Source organism: Pongo abelii, chromosome 5, assembly GCF_028885655.2.
Source record: "Pongo abelii isolate AG06213 chromosome 5, NHGRI_mPonAbe1-v2.0_pri, whole genome shotgun sequence".
Taxonomy (NCBI): Eukaryota; Metazoa; Chordata; class Mammalia; order Primates; family Hominidae; genus Pongo; species Pongo abelii.
The window spans coordinates 43164495-43181743 of NC_071990.2; the positions used below are offsets into that span (position 1 = coordinate 43164495).

The window sequence follows — 17249 nt, forward strand, 5'->3', positions numbered from 1 at the left end:
AGGCAGGAGAATGGCGTGAACCCGGGAGGCGGAGCTTGCAGTGAGCCGAGATCGCGCCACTGCACTCTAGCCTGGGCAACAGAGCAAAATTCTGTCTCAAAAAAAAAAAAAGAAAAGAAAGAATACATGGAGGATAGATGGCTGATAGAAGAAAGGATGGATAAACAGGTGAGTGAATGAAAGGATAGGCAGATGGAGGGAAGGAAGGGTGGCTAGATGGGAAAATGCAAGGAGGGAGGAATGGATGAGTGGCTAGAAGGACATGTAGATGGATGGTGGAAGGATGGATGGATGGAAAGATAGAAATGTAGAACCCTAGCCTACAACACAATGCTGGCCTGGGAGGCCAGGAGCTGGTCTAGCACCCACAGGTACATGCTCTCTTGCAGGTGTGGGCGGCACACCCTTTCCTTCTCTGGCCCCACCAATCATGCTGCTGGTGGATGGAAAGCAGCAGATGGTGGTGGTCTGCCTGGTCCTTGATGTTGCACCCCCTGGCCTTGACAGCCCCATCTGGTTCTCAGCCGGCAATGGCAGTACACTGGATGCCTTCACCTATGGCCCTTCCCCAGCAACGGATGGCACCTGGACCAACTTGGCCCATCTCTCCCTGCCTTCTGAGGAGCTGGCATCCTGGGAGCCTTTGGTCTGCCACACCGGGCCTGGGGCTGAGGGCCACAGCAGGAATACACAGCCCCTGCAGCTGTCAGGTGGGAATGGAGCCTGGGCCCTTGCAGATGCTCCCTGTCCCCTTCCACACACCAGGATATGGTTGAAGGGAGGGCAGGCTCTAGGCCACAAAGGCATGAAGGGTGTCCAAGTGCAGAGCCTCCGGGTGAGGTGACACCTGGGCTCAGGGGAGAGTGGCCTCAGGGCCATGAATTCTGGGATTTGCAACTGCAATATCTGTTTGAAATCCAGGCTTTGCAGCATGGCTTCCAAGGATAAAAATGCCTTCTTCCACCTAGGATTCATTATACACACATAGATAGATCACCCTGTGTACATGACACCCTATAAGGACCAAACTAATTAACAAATCACTACCAGTTATTGAGTGTTTACTCTGTTCCAGGCAGTGTTCTACAGACTTCACATTTATGAGACAGGTCATATAATTCCCTCAATTTTACAGGCACGGGGAGGTTAAGCAACATGTCTAAAGCCAGCTATTTTTGTTTCCCCCTCCACTGTGTTTTGAAACAGTCAGCTATTATTATCACTCACCAGATGACTTGCTTCCTCTCTAGGGATTATCTCAGTTTTGTCATCTTCCAAATGGGAATGTTTGTTAACTAAGTGCCCTGACTTCCAAAGAATGCTGTGAAGACAGTCAGTTCCTTATCTGAGAGTTCCGGGCACCCCAGCCTTCCCAGGGCACAGAACAGGGGACAGTGCAAAGTGAGGGATGTTTGGGTCCTCAGAGGACTTGCAGCAAATGGGCTCAGGGTTTCTGCTGCTGGCTCACTTGTCCACTTACCCCAAATGCCTCGACACCCACCCTGTGCCAGGGCCTGGGCATAGCACTGGGGATGCCCTCCAGAGTGCATGGCCCATCCCCAAAGACTCATTACCTTCTCCCTGGACAACAGGAGAGGCTTCTACAGCCAGGACCTGCCCCCGGGAGCCTCTCAGGGGTGAGTACTCCGGGCAAGGGGTGGGGAATAAGAGGCTGGGACCAGGACCTTGGGCCTGGGGAGTGGGGCATTCAGCTCTGGCCTAATGGGTCTTACACTGGAGGTCAGTAGGTGTCCCATGTAGAGGCTGTCATGCTAGGTTTGGGGCACTGGCTAGCATGGGCCTCGGTCTACCTAGGATAAGATGGGGGTGAATCCTTTGACCCCAGCCCAATTCCTGGACATTAGTTGAGAAGCACAGGTGACAGCTAACAGAGGGGTCTTTGGAGTCCTCCTTGGGCAGCCCAGGCAGGGGGGTCTCAGCATTAGAGTCTGTGTAAATGGGAGGCTGTCTGGGGTGATGGAAAGAGCATGGACGGACAGTCATGAAGTTGGGCTGTGGTCCAACTCTGCTTCCTGACCAAATAGAGAATTTTGAGGCTGGGCGCAGTGGCTCACGCCTGTAATCCCAGCACTTTGGGAGGCGGAGGTGGGTGGATCACGAGGTCAGGCGTTCGAGACCAGCCTGGCCAACATGGTGAAACCCTGTCTCTACTAAAAATACAAAAATTAGCCGAGCGTAGTGGCGCACGCCTGTAGTCCCAGCTACTCGGGAGGCTGAGGTAGAAGAATCACTTGAACCCGGGAGGTGGAGGTTGCAGTGAGATGAGATCGTGCCACTGCACTCCAGCCTGGGTGACAGAGTGAGACTCCATCTAAAAAAAAAAAAAAAAGAATTTTGAGCTAGTTACTCTCTGCATCAGATGCTAATTAATTCCTGCGTGGCCCCCCACCCCTACCCCCATGATTGTTGGGGAATAAAATAAAATGAAGGCCAGGAAGGTATTTATTATTACCAGTAAGAACTGAGGCTAGACACCGGGAAGGACTTTCCCTGGAGGAGGGGGTGAAGGGGACGGGCAAGGGCAGAGGACAAGGCCCTCTCCTCCATTCTCTCCTGGCCTGGGGGGCTGCGGGCTCCTGCGGGCTCCTGAGCGGTTCCTCCTCGCAGGGACACCGGGTGGGGCGCTGTGGCTGGGGGTGCTGCGGCTGCTGCTCTTCAAGCTGCTGCTGTTTGACCTGCTCCTGACCTGTAGCTGCCTGCGCGACCCCGCGGGCCCGCTGCCTTCCCCCGCAACCGCCACCCGCCTGCGAGCCCTTGGCTCCCACCGACTGCACCTGGCCACAGAGACTGGGGGAAGAGAGGCCACCAGCTCACCCAGACCCCAGCCTTGGGACCGCCGCTGGAGTGACACCCCTCCAGGTCGGAAGCCCGGGAGCCCAGTCTGGGAGGAAGGGTCTTACCTCAGCAGTTACCCCACTTGCCCAGCACGGGCCTGGTGCTCAAGATCTGCCCGCGGGACTCCTTCCTCGAGTCTTGGAGCGTTTTTTGCAGGTGACCTGCCTCCTCCTCTGCAGGCAGGAGCTGCCTGAGGGCAGGGTTCTACCTCCCCCCCCCACACTGTGTGAGGCTGTGTCTCTCCCATCCAACAGGGGACCCCTTGAGAATGGTGATCCACCCAGTTACAGGGGCATTTAGGGAGCAGATGACTGAGAACATTAAAAAAGAACTTAAATGACACAGCAAATGAAAAATGTTTGAATTCATGTCTATCCTGGGAGGAGGGAATTTGGCAGAGTCAGGAGTAGCAAAAATCCAGGAAAGCTCCCTTGAGGAAGAGGGCTTCCTGAGACAGAACTTGGGAACTGCAGAGTGGGGCTGGTGGCTGGGAAGGCAGCTGTCTCCTCCCCCAACAGCAAGGGGGGAGGCCCCCTCTTCTCCTCACCCTGGCCCAACCTCTGTGAGAGGTCAGGGCAGAGAGCCCAGGAACCCAGGAAAGTGGGTGCTGGGTCTGATGTGAACTCCTGTACAGAGGTGAACAGGGCCAGGGTTTCCCGGGAACAGGATCATTTTCAATAACAAGAGTATCAGATATTAATTCCAACTTACAGTTTATTAATCAATCAATTGATTGATTAATTGATCAATTAAGAGTCATTATTCATTTGAAAAATATTCTTTAAGCATCAACCCTAAAGAGGTTTGGCTTTTTTGGTTTGGTTGTTATATAAAGAAGATTCTTGTATTGATCGAGTATGAGGCTTCCACAGTAGAGCATAACGTGTGTGTCCCGTGCTTGCCCAGTGCTGGCAGGAAATCCAGCCTTTCCCAAGGGTTCTCCGCTAGTAATCACTCCAAGAGACTCTGGGTACTGTCATGTAAATTCACCTGTCCCTTGGACCCCATAGGATAGTCTGCTGGATCAACTTTAGTCTTCCTTCCCCCAGGGAGGGGATGGGGAACTATGCCCCAGCACCCCAACACATGGTTTCAAGGACACCCTCAGTTTCCCTGAGCCTCTGTGCTCTCTCAGCTACTGTTCCATAAAAACTCTCACTGCCTCCTCCACTGCTCATCTCTCACCAGCCTGAAAGGAGATTCTCCCACTTGTTTTGGGGATTCTTGGGTGCTGGTGGCTGGGGGTGGGAGGGTCCCATAGCTTCTGGGGGTGGGAGGGTCCCATAGCTTCTAGGGATGAATCTGTCCACCATCCCCACAAGGCATGTTCCTTCCCTGACACACAGACTGAGGGAGGGTGTGGGCAGGGGCCCAACTATAGCCTCAGACTTTCTCTGGCCACTATCCCTTCCCAGCTGTCCTGCCAGATGCTGAGCCCAGGCTTCTCAATCTCCACTGTCAGGCTGGCTTAATCTTATTTCCCAGGAGGGCTTCTGAGCCGAGGTGAATCAAGGGCCATCCATGGCCAAGCTCTGAGCCTACCCAAGTATTTTATTTTATTTTATTTTATTATTTTATTTTTTGAGACAGGGTCTCACTCTGTCCCCCAGGGTGGAGTGCAGTGGTGCGATCTCGACTCACTGCAATCTCTGTCTCCCGGGTTCCAGCAATTCTCCCACCTCAGCCTCTCAAGTAGCTGGGACTACAGGCACACGCCACCATGCCTGGCTCATTTTTGTATTTTTTGGTAGAGACAGGGTTTCGCCACATTGGCCAGGCTGGTCTTGAACTTCTGACCTCAAGTGATCCACCTGCCTTGGCCTCCCGAAGTGCTGGAATTATAAGTGTGAGCCACCGTGCCCAGCTTGAGCCAACCCAAGTCTTATCAAGCCTAGAAAACATGGAAGACCTTAGGAGGGTGTCCTGATCTTGTACACTGTGGAATTCCACATGCCACAGCCCCTGCCTATCCAAAGTGCTTTGTTACCAACACAGTTTTGGATAGGAAACTAAAGTCAGAAAGTGACAAGGCCTGGGCCTCAGTGCTCTGAAGTCTTCATAAAAATAGCATAAATATCCAACCTCTAGGAAGGAAACAAGAAGGTATCAGGGAACAGGGTTTTATGGCTAATTTGCAGACAACTTCCCAGAGAAGCAACTTTGGTTTGTGTGCGTCTGTAGGACAGTGAGTTCAGGGGCAGCCTAAAGAAGACCTCAAAACCAAGAGTGCTCCTCTTTATTTTTATTTTTTGAGATGGAGTCTCGCTCTGTCGCCAGGCTGGAGTGCAGTGGTGTGATCTCGGCTCCCTGCAACCTCCACTTCCAGGGTTCAAGCGATTCTCCCGCCTCAGCCTCCCAAGTAGCTGGGACTACAGGCACCCACCACCACGGCTAATTTTTTTGTGTTTTTAGTAGAGACAGGGTTTCACCATATTGGCTAGGCTGGTCTCAAATTCCTGACCTTGTGATCTGCCCGCCGTGGCCTCCCAAAGTGCTGGAATTACAGGCATGAACCACCGCGCCCGGCATTTATTATTTTTGAGACGGAGTCTCCCCCTGTCGCCCAGGCTGGAGTGCTATGGCGTGATCTCGGCTCATTGCAACCTCCGTCTCCCAGGTTCAAGCAATTCTCCTGCCTCCACCTCCCGAGTAGCTGGGATTACAGGTGTGTGCCACCACGCCCGGCTAATTTTTTGTATCTTTAGTAGAGATGGGGTTTCGGCATCTTGGCCAGGCTGGTCTTGAACTCCTGCCCTCGTGATCCGCCCACCTCGGCCTCCCAAAGTGCTGGAATTATAGGCGTGAGCCACCAAGCCCAGCCTCCTCTTTATTATTTATTTATTTATTTTTGAGATGGGGGGGTGGTCTAGCTATGTTGATCAGGCTGGTCTCGAACTCCTGGCCTCTAGCAGTTCTCCCATCTTGGCCTCCCAAAGTGCTGGGATTACAGACCTCAGCCACGGCACCTGGCCTTTTTCTTCCTCTTCTTTGTTGAGACAGGGTCTCACTCTGTTGCCCAAGCTGGTCTCCAACTCCTGGGCTCAGGTGATCCTCCCGCCTTGGCCTCCCAAAGTGCTGGGATTACAGGCGTGAGCCATTAAGTGTTCCTCTCAATGACACAGCAGATGCGAGTTTTACTGAGTATCTCCTTGTGCCAGGCACCCTGTTGTTGCTGGGGAAGCGGAAGAGAGAGAGAATCGTTAATCGGCTAAATTTCTGCCTTCTGAGAGCTCAGAATCAAGAAATAAATAATAGGGCAGTAAAAGGGGCTGGGATTACATACAAAAAGAAAATTAATGCCTGAACTTTTTACAATCTGCTCGATAAGCTTTAATTCTATTAACCTATTTGAGCTTCCCAACAACAGGCAAGCTCCCACAGCAGCTAGGAGGATCACTTTGTCATACAAATAGAAACAGGCTCAGAGAGGAAGTCATTTGTTCTAGTTCTCACTAAGACAAATCTACTGGGTACTAAGAAAGTTTGAAGGCTGGGGACAGTTTGAGTCGTCCTGCTCGCACCTTAAGCGCCTACAAGAGTGCCTGGCTATAACAACCACAATACCAATAATAAAATTTAAAAACAGGTGTTCAGTAAGGACTTGCGGCATTAGGACCCCAGGAGGGAAGTGACGTTCGAGGAGGCGGAGAAAGCCGCGAAGACGGCCTTCTCCACATCTTCCAGCACCTGCGCGCCTGAATGCGTCCCACCCAGGCCCAGACGCAGGCTTCTCCTCGGGTCCTGGTCCTGCATCCTCTCTCTCCCAGAGCCTCCGTTAGGGGGTGGGAAAGGACGTTGCCATAGGTCGCTGAGGCCACCATCTGCTCTCTTACTGGCCAAGGGCGTAAAAAGATAGTCATCCCATTAGCTAGAGGGCAAATCCTAGAAAGCCTATTGGTTGCGCCGTCCGCGGGCCTTGGTCCGCTTTGAAGGCGGGCTGCGGCTGCGAGAGGAGGGCGGGCGGGAGGCTTGCTGTTATCGTGGTTACTCGGAGGCACGTGTGCAGTCCCGGAAGCGGCCCGGGGAAGCTGCTCCGCGCCCGCAGCGGGAGGAGGCGCCGCCCGGTCCGATAGGGTCGGGCCCGGCTGGGCCATGGAGTCGTTGCCTGAGCCCGCGTCCCGCTGTCTTCTGCTTCTTCCCTTGCTGCTGCTGCTGCTGCTGCCGGCCCCGGAGCTGGGCCCAAGCCAGGCCGGAGCTGAGGAGAACGACTGGGTTCGCCTGCCCAGCAAATGCGAAGGTGAGGAGGCGGGGCCCGTGGGGCGTATCCTGCCGGAGGGGCTGGCTCCAGGGGTGGCGCTTGCGGAGCAGCGTCGGGGGTTGCAAGGTTCCGAGCTCTGCAGGTTCCCTTCGTTCCATGAACATGCTGTGCGCCGGGACGCCGCGGCGGACGAGAGATCTGGTCCCGGTACCCCTGGAGTTCACACATTGATAGAAACAAGCAATGATAATTCAGAGTAGTAGATGCCATGATAGGGGAGGTACAGAGCTTCCTTTTGGGGGCCGGGCGAGGAGCATCTGGTCTAGCCTGGAGTGGGGGAGGGAGTGGGCGAAGGCTGTGTGCAGAGGGGAGTCAAAGAGGGCTTCATACAGGAAGCACGAAGAGGCATTAGGAGTTAGCCGGGTGAAGAGAAGTGGAAAGAGAGGGGCCCACTCAGGAAACTACAGAGGCAGAGGCCTGCCGGCTGAGAAGCTAAGAACGAGTTTGAGGAACTGAAAAGCTCCAGATGACTCATCTTGGGGGAAAAGAACCTAAGACTTTCCCCTTTTGCCCTCACTGCAACCCAATCTGTGTAGTTGTCTGTTGCACCCACTAACAGCTCCTCGAAGGCAGGGACTTTGTCTTAGATACGTATTCACACAGTGTCCGGTAGGCACTCAATAAATGTTTTGAGAATACAGATGATTAAATGGGAGACTGTGGGTGTGTGCGAGGAGGAGGATCTGCGTCTGAAGGGCCCTTTGGGGGAACAGTAGAGCCTATGGGGAACTTGAAAGAAGATTTTAGGACTTTGGAAAAAAGGTAAGTCCCAAAGACATAGGCGTTGAGGAACTACAGAGAGAGGGAGCTACCAGCGAGCCAGGACCATAAAGGACCTATTTCTTTTTCCTCCACTCCGTCCCTTAGTTTTCTCCTCAGACCTTACAGTCATGCCTGCCTTCCCAGCCCCGTAACCCCAGGGCCCCCAGAAAGTTGGCTGTGAATCTCTCATCTGAATTGAAAGCCTACATCAGGCCAGATGTTCCCTAAACACTGGAAAGTGGGTTTGGGGTAAGTTTGGGACACATAATCCTTCCATTAGAGAGATTAAAAGGCGATGCTTTAGAGATAAGCCGACTTCACTGGTAGGGCACCCAGTATGAGTTCAATCCTGTGCCTTCCCCCGTACTTTCTTTTCTTTTTTTCTTTCTTTTTTTTTTTTTTCTTTAATGAGACAGTCTGGCTCTGTTGCCCAGGCTGGAGTGCAGTGGCACAATCTCGGCTCACTGCAACCTCTGCCTCCCAGGTTCAAACGATTTTCCTGTCTCAGCCTCCTGAGTATCTGGGATTACAGGCGCATGCCACCATGCCCAGCTAATTTTTGTATTTTTAGTAGAGATATGGGATTTCACCATATTGGTCAGGCTGGTCTTGAACTCCTGACCTCAAGTGATCCACCTGCCTTGGGGTCCCACAGTGCTGGGCTTACAGGCGTGAGCCTCTGCTCCTGGCCGCCCTTTCACTTTTCACTCTTCCTCTAGTCCTGATAGCTTTTTTTTTTTTTTTTGAGGTGGAGTTTCGCTCTTATTGCCCAGGCTGGAGTGCAGTGGCGCGATGTTGGCTCACGGCAACCTCTGGTGACCCGTCCTCCTCGGCCTCACAAAGTATTGGGATTACAGGCATGAGCCACTGCGCCTGGCCTTTTTTTTTTTTTTTGAGATGGAGTCTTGCTCTTTCGCGCAGTCTGGAGTGCAGTGGTGCGACCTTGACTCGCTGCAACCTCCATCCCCCAGGTTCAAGGATTCTTCTACCTTAGCCTTCCGAGTAGGTGGGACTACAGGTGTGTGCCACCACGCCCGGCTATTTTTAGTAGAGATGGGTTTTCACCATGTTGGCCAGGCTGGTCTCGAACTCCTGACCTCGGGTGATCTGCCCACCTTAGCCTCCCAAAGTGCTGGGATTACAGGCGTGAGCCACTGCACCCAGCCCAGCTAACTGATAGGCTTTCAGCGTTTTGCTTCCTTTTCTCTTTCTTTTCTGTCTTATTATTATTATTATTATTATTATTTTTTTTTTTTTTTTTTTGAGACAGAGCCTTGCTCTGTTGCCCAGGCTGGAGTGCAATGGTGTAACCTCGGCTCACTGCAACCTCTGCCTCCAGGGTTCAAGCGATTCTCCTGCCTCAACCTCCCAAATAGCTGGGATTACAGGCACCTGCCATCATGCCCGGGTAATTTTTGTATTTTTGTAGAGACTGGGTTTCACCACGTTGGCCAGGTTGGTCTTGAACTCCTGACCTCAGGTGATCCTCCCGCCTCAGCCTTCCAAAGTGCTGGGATTACAGACATGAGCCTCCGTGCCCAGCCTGTATTCTGTCTTATTCTGATATCAAAGAGCCCATACTCTCCCTCTTATTATTCTCATAGCCTAAGCAGCTCACATTTATTCTCCTTAGGCAACATTCACGGACTCACAGAAGCATAGAGATGCCCAGGATCTCTATATCTGTATATCTAGAGATCATTCTAGCCTAACCTCAGTTGGTAACTGATGAAGATTAATTGAAAAGGGATTTGCAGTCTCAGGATGGCTTGGCAAACTCCAACTGTTAGGTTCATCTTAATAGTATATTTGTTTGTGTTTATTATTATTACACCTTTGTTATTAAATGCTGACTGTGTCTAGCCCACCAAGCCTGCCTCCTGGCTCAGTAGCCTGAGTGGAACAGGCCTCGGCACAGAGGAAGGAGAACCTGCTCGGAAAAAAAGAGTGGGTGGATGTCAGTGAGGGTCTGGGGTCTGTGCCATGAGTCTCCTTTGAGTCTGGTTCTGGGTGGGATCCGCAGAGGAGGTCTTGAAGAGGTAATGTTTGGGAGAGCTGGAAAGCAAGGTTGTGGTTGATGGGTATGAGAGAGAAAGGATGTTCCAAACCTCCCCTTTCCCCACTCCTGGGGAGGGCGTGGGAGGAGGGGCAATTGGTGCCAGAAAAATGATGTGCCTGCACAGAGTACAGGACAGAAGAGGGGAGGGAGCCCAGATGGTCCTGGATGGAGAGCTGGGGAGGTGAGACATCCCCAATTCATTGCAGACTTGAAGATCACCAGCTTATTACTTGGAATTTTTATGTGTTCCAAATTCTCCAAGCCATTGATTAGTTTCATCAAGCAGGCCTCCAGGGGATGTATTTATTTTTGTGGTAAATTGGTATTCTAGCAGACTGTGCTGTCAGTGTTAAAACTGCTGATGGCATTTAGCCTTCAGACTGGTATTCCATTCAGAGGCATCAGAAGATGGTCTCTATCAACAAGATTTATCAAGCATCCAGCATATATCAAGTCCCAGGCTAAGGAAATACAGAAAAAATCTAATACATAATGCACATTTTGGGGACCCTTGTGGTCTATATGGAGAGACACATGAAATGACTGAGGGTCCTTAGGGAGAGCATGGCTCCTGCAGAGGCCCAGAGTGAAATCTAGAGCAATTGGCATTAGTGCAGAATGGCTTCCTGGGTTAGAGGCTTATAATGTGAGGTGGGCAGGATGGGCAGAGAAGCCCTTAGAAGGCATCAAGTATTTTCCTAGGGCCTCAGGCACTTCACACCCTCGGTGGTAGCACTGTAGCACTCCTTACACAGTAGTAGTTGTTTGTCTACACCTTTATCTGCTCCATTAGACTGAGTATCTGGAAGGGAGGGGACCTTGTTTTCATCTCTGTATCCCAAGGCTGACATGTAGGAGTTGCCTAATACCTATTTGAGGAAGGGTAAGAGGAAATGAGGAAATAAATGTGCAGAGACAGTAGGAACAAGAGCTCTCTGGAGGGCATGGAGCAAATTAACTTGGTAGAAATAGAGCTGTTGTTGGAACACATATGAAATCAAGTAATCTAACAACCATAAAAGATGTTTTGGGGACAATTTAGGAAATTTGAATATGGACTACTGGGTGACGTTGGAATTGTTAATTTTCCAAGTATCATAATTGTTCTATGGTTATGTAGGAGGAGGTCTTTGTTCTCAGGAGATACATGATGATATATTTACCGCAAAAGGTCATGTTTGCCACTTACTTTCAAGATGGTGTAGCAAAAGAAATGTATATATTGTTGAGATATTATATGTTATATATTGGAGAGAGAATGTGGCAAACTATTAACAAGTGTTGAATACAAGTGGAAGGTATTCATTGTGTTCTTTCAGCTTTTCTGTATGTATGCAATTTTAGAAAGTAAAATGATAGACCATGGCGTGGTGGCTCACGCCTGTAATCCCAGCACTTTGTGAGGCCGAGATGGGCCGATCGCTTGAGGTCAGGAGTTCGAGACCAGCCCCCCAACAAGATGAAACCTGTCTCTACTAAAAATACAGAATTAGCCGTGCATGGTGGTGCATGCCTGTAATCCCAGCTACTTGGGAGGCTGAGGCAGGAGAATCGCTTGAACCCGGGAGCTGAGATCTCATCATTGTACTCTAGCCTGGGCAACAAGAGCGAAACTCCATCTCAAAAAAAAAAAAAAAAAAAGTTGCTTAAGGGCAGGATTTACAGTAAGTACATGCTCTTACACAAGAAGCAGTAGATAAAATAGAAATCCTAGAGGCATTCCTGGGACTGGGGTTAATCAGAAGTCAACATGGCACATTAGCATCCAAGATGGAGTTGCTTTAGCCTCCACAGGTTCTAACTCCTTCCCTGCCTTGAGTGCTGATTTTGGTCCTCCAGTCTAGGAAAGGATGCCCACCTGGATCTGTTTTGCTGGGAGCTGGCCTCCCATTAGACTCAATGTGCACTCAGTGGGCTGTGCTACCTCCCTCCCCCAGTGTGTAAATATGTTGCTGTGGAGCTGAAGTCAGCCTTTGAGGAAACCGGCAAGACCAAGGAGGTGATTGGCACGGGCTATGGCATCCTGGACCGGAAGGCCTCTGGAGTCAAATACACCAAGTCGTAAGTGAATGGGGACTCACTGGCCTGGCCTGCGTTGCTGCTGGAGGCTTCAGGGGTTTGGAGTTCCCTTCTCCCAGCTAGGCAAACCCCCTACAAGGGCATCATTTGTAACCAAGACCTGAGTTTGCCCACTGATTCTGTCCCCAATTAATTGGGTGACCTGCATAAATCCCTTAACTTCTTCAAGCTTCAGCAGATTTCTCATCTCTAAAAGCAAGACTGTTGGACCATATCAATGATTCTCAGACACCTGGATTTCACAGACCAATGCAAGTTTTTTTTTGAGATGGAGTTTCACTCTTGTTACCCAGGCTGGAGTGCAATGGCATGATCTTGGCTCACCGCAACCTCCACCTCCCAGGTTCAAGAGATTTTCCTGCCTCAGCCTCCCAAGTAGCTGGGATTACAGGTGTGTGCCACCACGCCCAGCTAATTTTCTGTATTTTTTTACTAGAGATGGAGTTTCACCATGTTGGTTAGGCTGGTCTCGAACTCCTGACCTGAGATGATCCGCCTGCCTCAGCCTCCCAAAGTGCTGGGATTACAGGTGTGAGCCACCACACCCGGCCGCAATGCAATTTTTTAAAACATTAGTAACAGGATTACCAACTTTTTATTTTGCCAGGTACAAATATAGTTTTTAAAAACCCAATTCTGTCAGCTGTGATCATCTTTTCAAAGAGAATGATATTTTACTATCAAAATTTAATAATTTTGCTTTATCAAAAAATCTAAATACTGAATCATTTAGCTTTATAAAAAAATTCCTTCCCTTAGAGCTGTTAAAATTTTGTCTCTCTGGTCTGTGTTCCAGCATTTCAGATCCCCCAGACCAGATGACCTATCTTCCTTCCAGCTCTGACTCACTTCCCATTGGTGAGATGTGCAGGTGTTGGGGCACAGGGCTGGAGGGACAGACCACTAACCCACTGGGGCTAGGAGGGGAACTCAATTCCTCTCATCCTCCTGTCTTGGCAGGGACTTGCGGTTAATCGAAGTCACTGAGACCATTTGCAAGAGGCTCCTGGATTATAGCCTGCACAAGGAGAGGACCGGCAGCAACCGATTTGCCAAGGTTGGATTCGGGATTGTCCTTCATCCGCTCTGGGGTCAGGCCTGCATGTATCTTAGTGTGTCTGCTGGTGTGAGTGTGATTTGAAGATCACCACCTGGGCTCTTCCTTCATTGCCTCTTCCCATTCTTTGATTGCTGCTTGTGCTCCTCCCTTCCTGAGTGGCCTGATTTTTCAGGCACATGCATGAGGGTCTGGGCCTGTTCATGAGGGTCCTGCTTCAATCTCAGACACAGGCAGAAGTGCTCCACAGTTGCTGCCCCCGTGGGAACCTAAAGACACTAGAATAGGGAGAACTCAGCAAGATCCAGGATGTGCAGAAAGGTGGGGGTTTAGGCGAGATGTCAGAGGACACCTGTGGGGAGTGACTGCCCAGTCCCATCTCTGGGCCCACACAGCACCTCCCACAACACCGCCGGGGTGCCCTTGTGACGTCCCATGTACTCAGTATGTGCACGAGTGCTTTTCTCTCTGGAGAATGAGCTACTTACAACAAGACCCATAGTTCTTCCTCTCTACATCTTCAGTGCCTGGCACAGGGTAAGATAGTTGCCACCCACATTTTTCTACCTAAGTTTCCTTCTAGCAAAGGATACTATTCATAAACTCCTGGGATACCTAAGGGTATAGTCTCAAGCAGCAGAAATTTGTATGAATTTTGCACTCAGTAATAAATCTGTTTGCTTTAATAAAAAGTGTTTAAGAATTATTTTTCATAGCAGAAAAAAATGAGAAACAATCTAACTCTACCAATAGGGGATTAAATACGTTGATCCAGCCGTTTGGTGGACTAGTATGCGTCTGGAAACGAAGAATGGGGAGGCTCTTTAGGAACTGAATTCAATTGATTTTCAAGGTTTTTATTTGTTTGTTTGTTTGTTTTGGAGACAGAGTCTCACTCTGTTGCCCAAGCTGGAGCTCAGTGGTGTGATCTCAGCTCACTGCAACCTCCACCTCCCAGATTCAAGCTATTCTCCCACCTCAGCCCCCTGAGTAGCTGGGATTACAGGCACCCACCACCACGCCCGGCTAATTTTTGTATTTTTTAGTAGAAACGGGGTTTCACCATGCTGGCCGGGGGGTCTCGAACTCCTGACCTCAGGTGATCAGCCCACCTTGGCCTCTCAAAGTGCTGGGATTACAGGCATGAGCCACTGCACCCAGCCCTTCAAGGTATAAAAAGGGCAAGTGCAAAAGAGTGTGTATGCTGTACCACTGCTTGTGTAAAAAGGCGGGGGGAGGATATATTTAGATGTTGGTATTTGTATGAGTTATCTCTGGGAAAATAGAGGAAATGGATAGTATGTTTTCTCTGGGGATAAGACCTAGGCAGCTAGCAGAGATAGTTTTTACAGAATAAAGGGTCTACCTGCCTCAGCTGTGCCTTTTTCCCACTGAGGAAAGACACAACCCAGGAAGAGTGGAACAGCAGGTCTGGATAATGTGGGAGTGTCTCCAGCCGTAGTGAGGGGAAAGAGCTAAGACAAACCTATTTCCTGGAAAAGAAGCATAAAGCCAAAGGGCCTGAGGGCAGCCGCAGGTCTTTTTGAAAGGATGAGGTGTGCAGAGGCAGGTCGGGGTATATGTGCAGGGGTTGTGGGAAGCAGGCCTGAAAGAGGGGAGAGGAAGGTCAGGTCAAGGATGAGGCCGGGTGCGGTGGCTCACACCTGTAATCTCAGCACTTTGGGAGGCCGAGGCGAGTGGAACACTTGACGCTAGGAGTTCGAGACCAGCCTGACCAACATGACAAAACCCCAACTCTACAAAAATTAGCCGGGCATGGTGGCGTGCCTTTGTAGTCCCAACTACATGGGAGGCTGAGGCAGGAAAATCTATTGAACTTGGGAGGCAGAGGTTGCAGTGAGCTGAGACGCTCCAACCTGGGTGACAGAGTGAGACTCCTTCTCAAAAAAAAAAGGATGAGGATCCTTAGAGGGCATTGAGCATTGGTCTTACAGCTGGGTTCTTAGCCACCACTGGGAGACGAGGGTGCGAGGGAGAGAACGGAGCTCCACCTCCCATGTCTGGTCGCTTCTTCCAGGGCATGTCAGAGACCTTTGAGACATTACACAACCTGGTACACAAAGGGGTCAAGGTGGTGATGGACATCCCCTATGAGCTGTGGAACGAGACTTCTGCAGAGGTGGCTGACCTCAAGAAGCAGGTACAGGCCCTTCAGCCCTTGGAAGGGCTGCTGTGCCCAGTGAGGGACTGGTGGGGATTGGGTCTGCTCTGAGGAAGTCCACCCAGGCCGGGTGGCTTTGGTCAGGTCATTTCACCTCTCTGGCCTCAGTTTCCTTAGGTGAACCGCTGCCACTGCCTACCTTGCAGTGGGTTGCGAGGCTTAGCTGAGCTCCTCTAGGAGCGAGTCAGGTGCTGGGGCTTTGCCAATATGAGGTGTTATGATTAACAGTGCGACGTGCTGGTGGAAGAGTTTGAGGAGGTGATCGAGGACTGGTACAGGAACCATCAGGAGGAAGACCTGACTGAATTCCTCTGCGCCAACCACGTGCTGAAGGGAAAAGACACCAGTGAGTTTGGGGAAGCAAGGGCAGGCTGGCTCTGGATGATTTGTTAGCTCTCCCTTGAGGGAGGTGGGTAGGAGGAGAAACAGAGGACCCCAGAGGGCATTGTAGGATCTCTGCCCTCGAAAGGCTTGATTGGCAAAACATGGTGAAGTAAGCGTCACTGAAACCAGGTGCAGAATGATGGGCAGACAAGTCAGATGCCCCCAGAGGGGCCTGGTGGCCACAGCGAGAGGCAGGAGGCAGCGAGGCTGATGTCAAGCACAGTCCCAGTTGCTACTCCCATGGCTCCCTGCTCAGTGCTCCTCGCCCAGCACCCCAGCCCTGAGGCACTTCTGTTGAGGGTCTCTCTCCTCCACACCCTAGGTTGCCTGGCAGAACAGTGGTCCGGCAAGAAGGGAGACACAGCTGCCCTGGGAGGGAAGAAGTCCAAGAAGAAGAGCAGCAGGGCCAAGGCAGCAGGCGGCAGGAGTAGCAGCAGCAAACAAAGGAAGGAGCTGGGTGGCCTTGAGGGAGACCCCAGCCCCGAGGAGGATGAGGGCATCCAGAAGGCATCCCCTCTCACACACAGCCCCCCTGATGAGCTCTGAGCCCACCCAGCGTCCTCTGTTCTGAGACCCTTGATTTTGAAGCTGAGGAGTCAGGGGCATGGCTCTGGCAGGCCAGGATGGCCCCGCAGCCTTCAGGCCCTCCTTGCCTTGGCTGTGCCCTCTTCTGCCAAGGAAAGACACAAGCCCCAGGAAGAACTCAGAGCCGTCATGGGTAGCCCACGCCGTCCTTTCCCCTCCCCAAGTGTTTCTCTCCTGACCCAGGGTTCAGGCAGGCCTTGTGGTTTCAGGACTGCAAAGACTCCAGTGTGAACTCAGGAGGGACAGGTGTCAGAACTGGGCACCAGGACTGGAGCCCCTCCGGAGACCAAACTCACCTCCCCTCAGTCCTCCCCAACAGGGTACTAGGACTGCAGCCCCCCATAGCTCCTCTCTGCTTACCCCTCCTGTGGACACCTTGCACTCTGCCTGGCCTTCCCCAGGGCCCAAAGAGTAAAAATGTTCTGGTTCTGATTTCTGAGTCCTCTGCAGCCCTCAGAGGTGCCCTGGAGCCTCTTGTTCTTTCCTGCCCCTCGCCTTCCAGGCTGTGGGGCTGAGGAGGGGAAGGCTAAACCCACCCACTCTCGGGAGCAGCAAGTGCTGGGAAGGCCCAGGGTTGTCTTGGGGTGAGGGGAGGCATGGGCATAGGATGAGGCCCAGGGCAGTGCACTGACCTTACGCTGCTCCCTTGTGTCCTGGACGCCTGGCTGCCCTTCCATCCCTCCCTCCCTCTCTCCTGCTGCTCCTCTTCCCAAGGCCTCCCATTTGTTGTGTAAAGCGCAGTGTTTACCCGGCCAGCTCCCGCCCCTGCTCCTGCTTCCACCTGGCCCTGACTGTTGGTCCTGAACCTTGTTCTCTGACAACCACACTTGATCACTCTGAGGTTCCTAGCTGTCGTACCTGGAGTGCAGTTGGGAGGACACCCGGTTCCCAACACCACCTGGTCACACCATGTTCCTCAGGGCCAAGGGAGGAGCAGAGAGGCTGGCCTCTAGGAAGGAGGGGTGGGAAGCTCAGGCACCTCCCAGTTTGTCCTGAAGGCAGGGATCAGGGCAACTGGTAACAGTAG

The 17249-nt window shown here is 51.7% G+C and overlaps 2 protein-coding genes across 9 annotated transcripts in view; both read left to right on the forward strand.

Moving 5' to 3' along the window:
* Window positions 1-4101, forward strand: part of PTCRA (pre T cell antigen receptor alpha) — a 36501-nt gene extending 32400 nt beyond the window's left edge. For 3 of the 4 annotated variants that reach the window (XM_054557518.2, XM_054557516.2, XM_054557517.2), the window contains 3 exons: window positions 390-710; window positions 1593-1637; window positions 2629-4101. In XM_054557518.2, the coding sequence (XP_054413493.1) occupies window positions 431-710; window positions 1593-1637; window positions 2629-3050 (747 nt within the window). In that variant the 5' untranslated portion in view covers window positions 390-430 and the 3' untranslated portion in view covers window positions 3051-4101. The remainder of the gene's footprint in view (window positions 1-389; window positions 711-1592; window positions 1638-2628) is intronic. The other variant, XM_002816901.5, reaches the window with a different exon arrangement.
* A 2794-nt stretch (window positions 4102-6895) lies between these two features.
* Window positions 6896-16654, forward strand: CNPY3 (canopy FGF signaling regulator 3). 5 transcript variants are annotated; one of them, XM_002816899.6, is made up of 6 exons: window positions 6896-7093; window positions 11873-11996; window positions 12975-13071; window positions 15110-15232; window positions 15482-15599; window positions 15960-16654. In XM_002816899.6, the coding sequence occupies exons 1-6, from the start codon at window positions 6949-6951 to the stop codon at window positions 16181-16183; spliced, it is 831 nt and encodes a 276-aa protein (XP_002816945.2). In that variant the 5' UTR covers window positions 6896-6948; the 3' UTR covers window positions 16184-16654. The 5 variants fall into 5 exon arrangements, 4 of the variants coding, with proteins under 4 accessions (XP_002816945.2, XP_063581310.1, XP_024103953.1 ...); XM_063725239.1 differs by lacking the exon at window positions 6896-7093 and adding an exon at window positions 7168-7334; XR_008526175.2 differs by lacking the exons at window positions 15482-15599; window positions 15960-16654 and adding an exon at window positions 12811-12872.
* The last annotated feature ends 595 nt before the right edge of the window (window positions 16655-17249 follow it).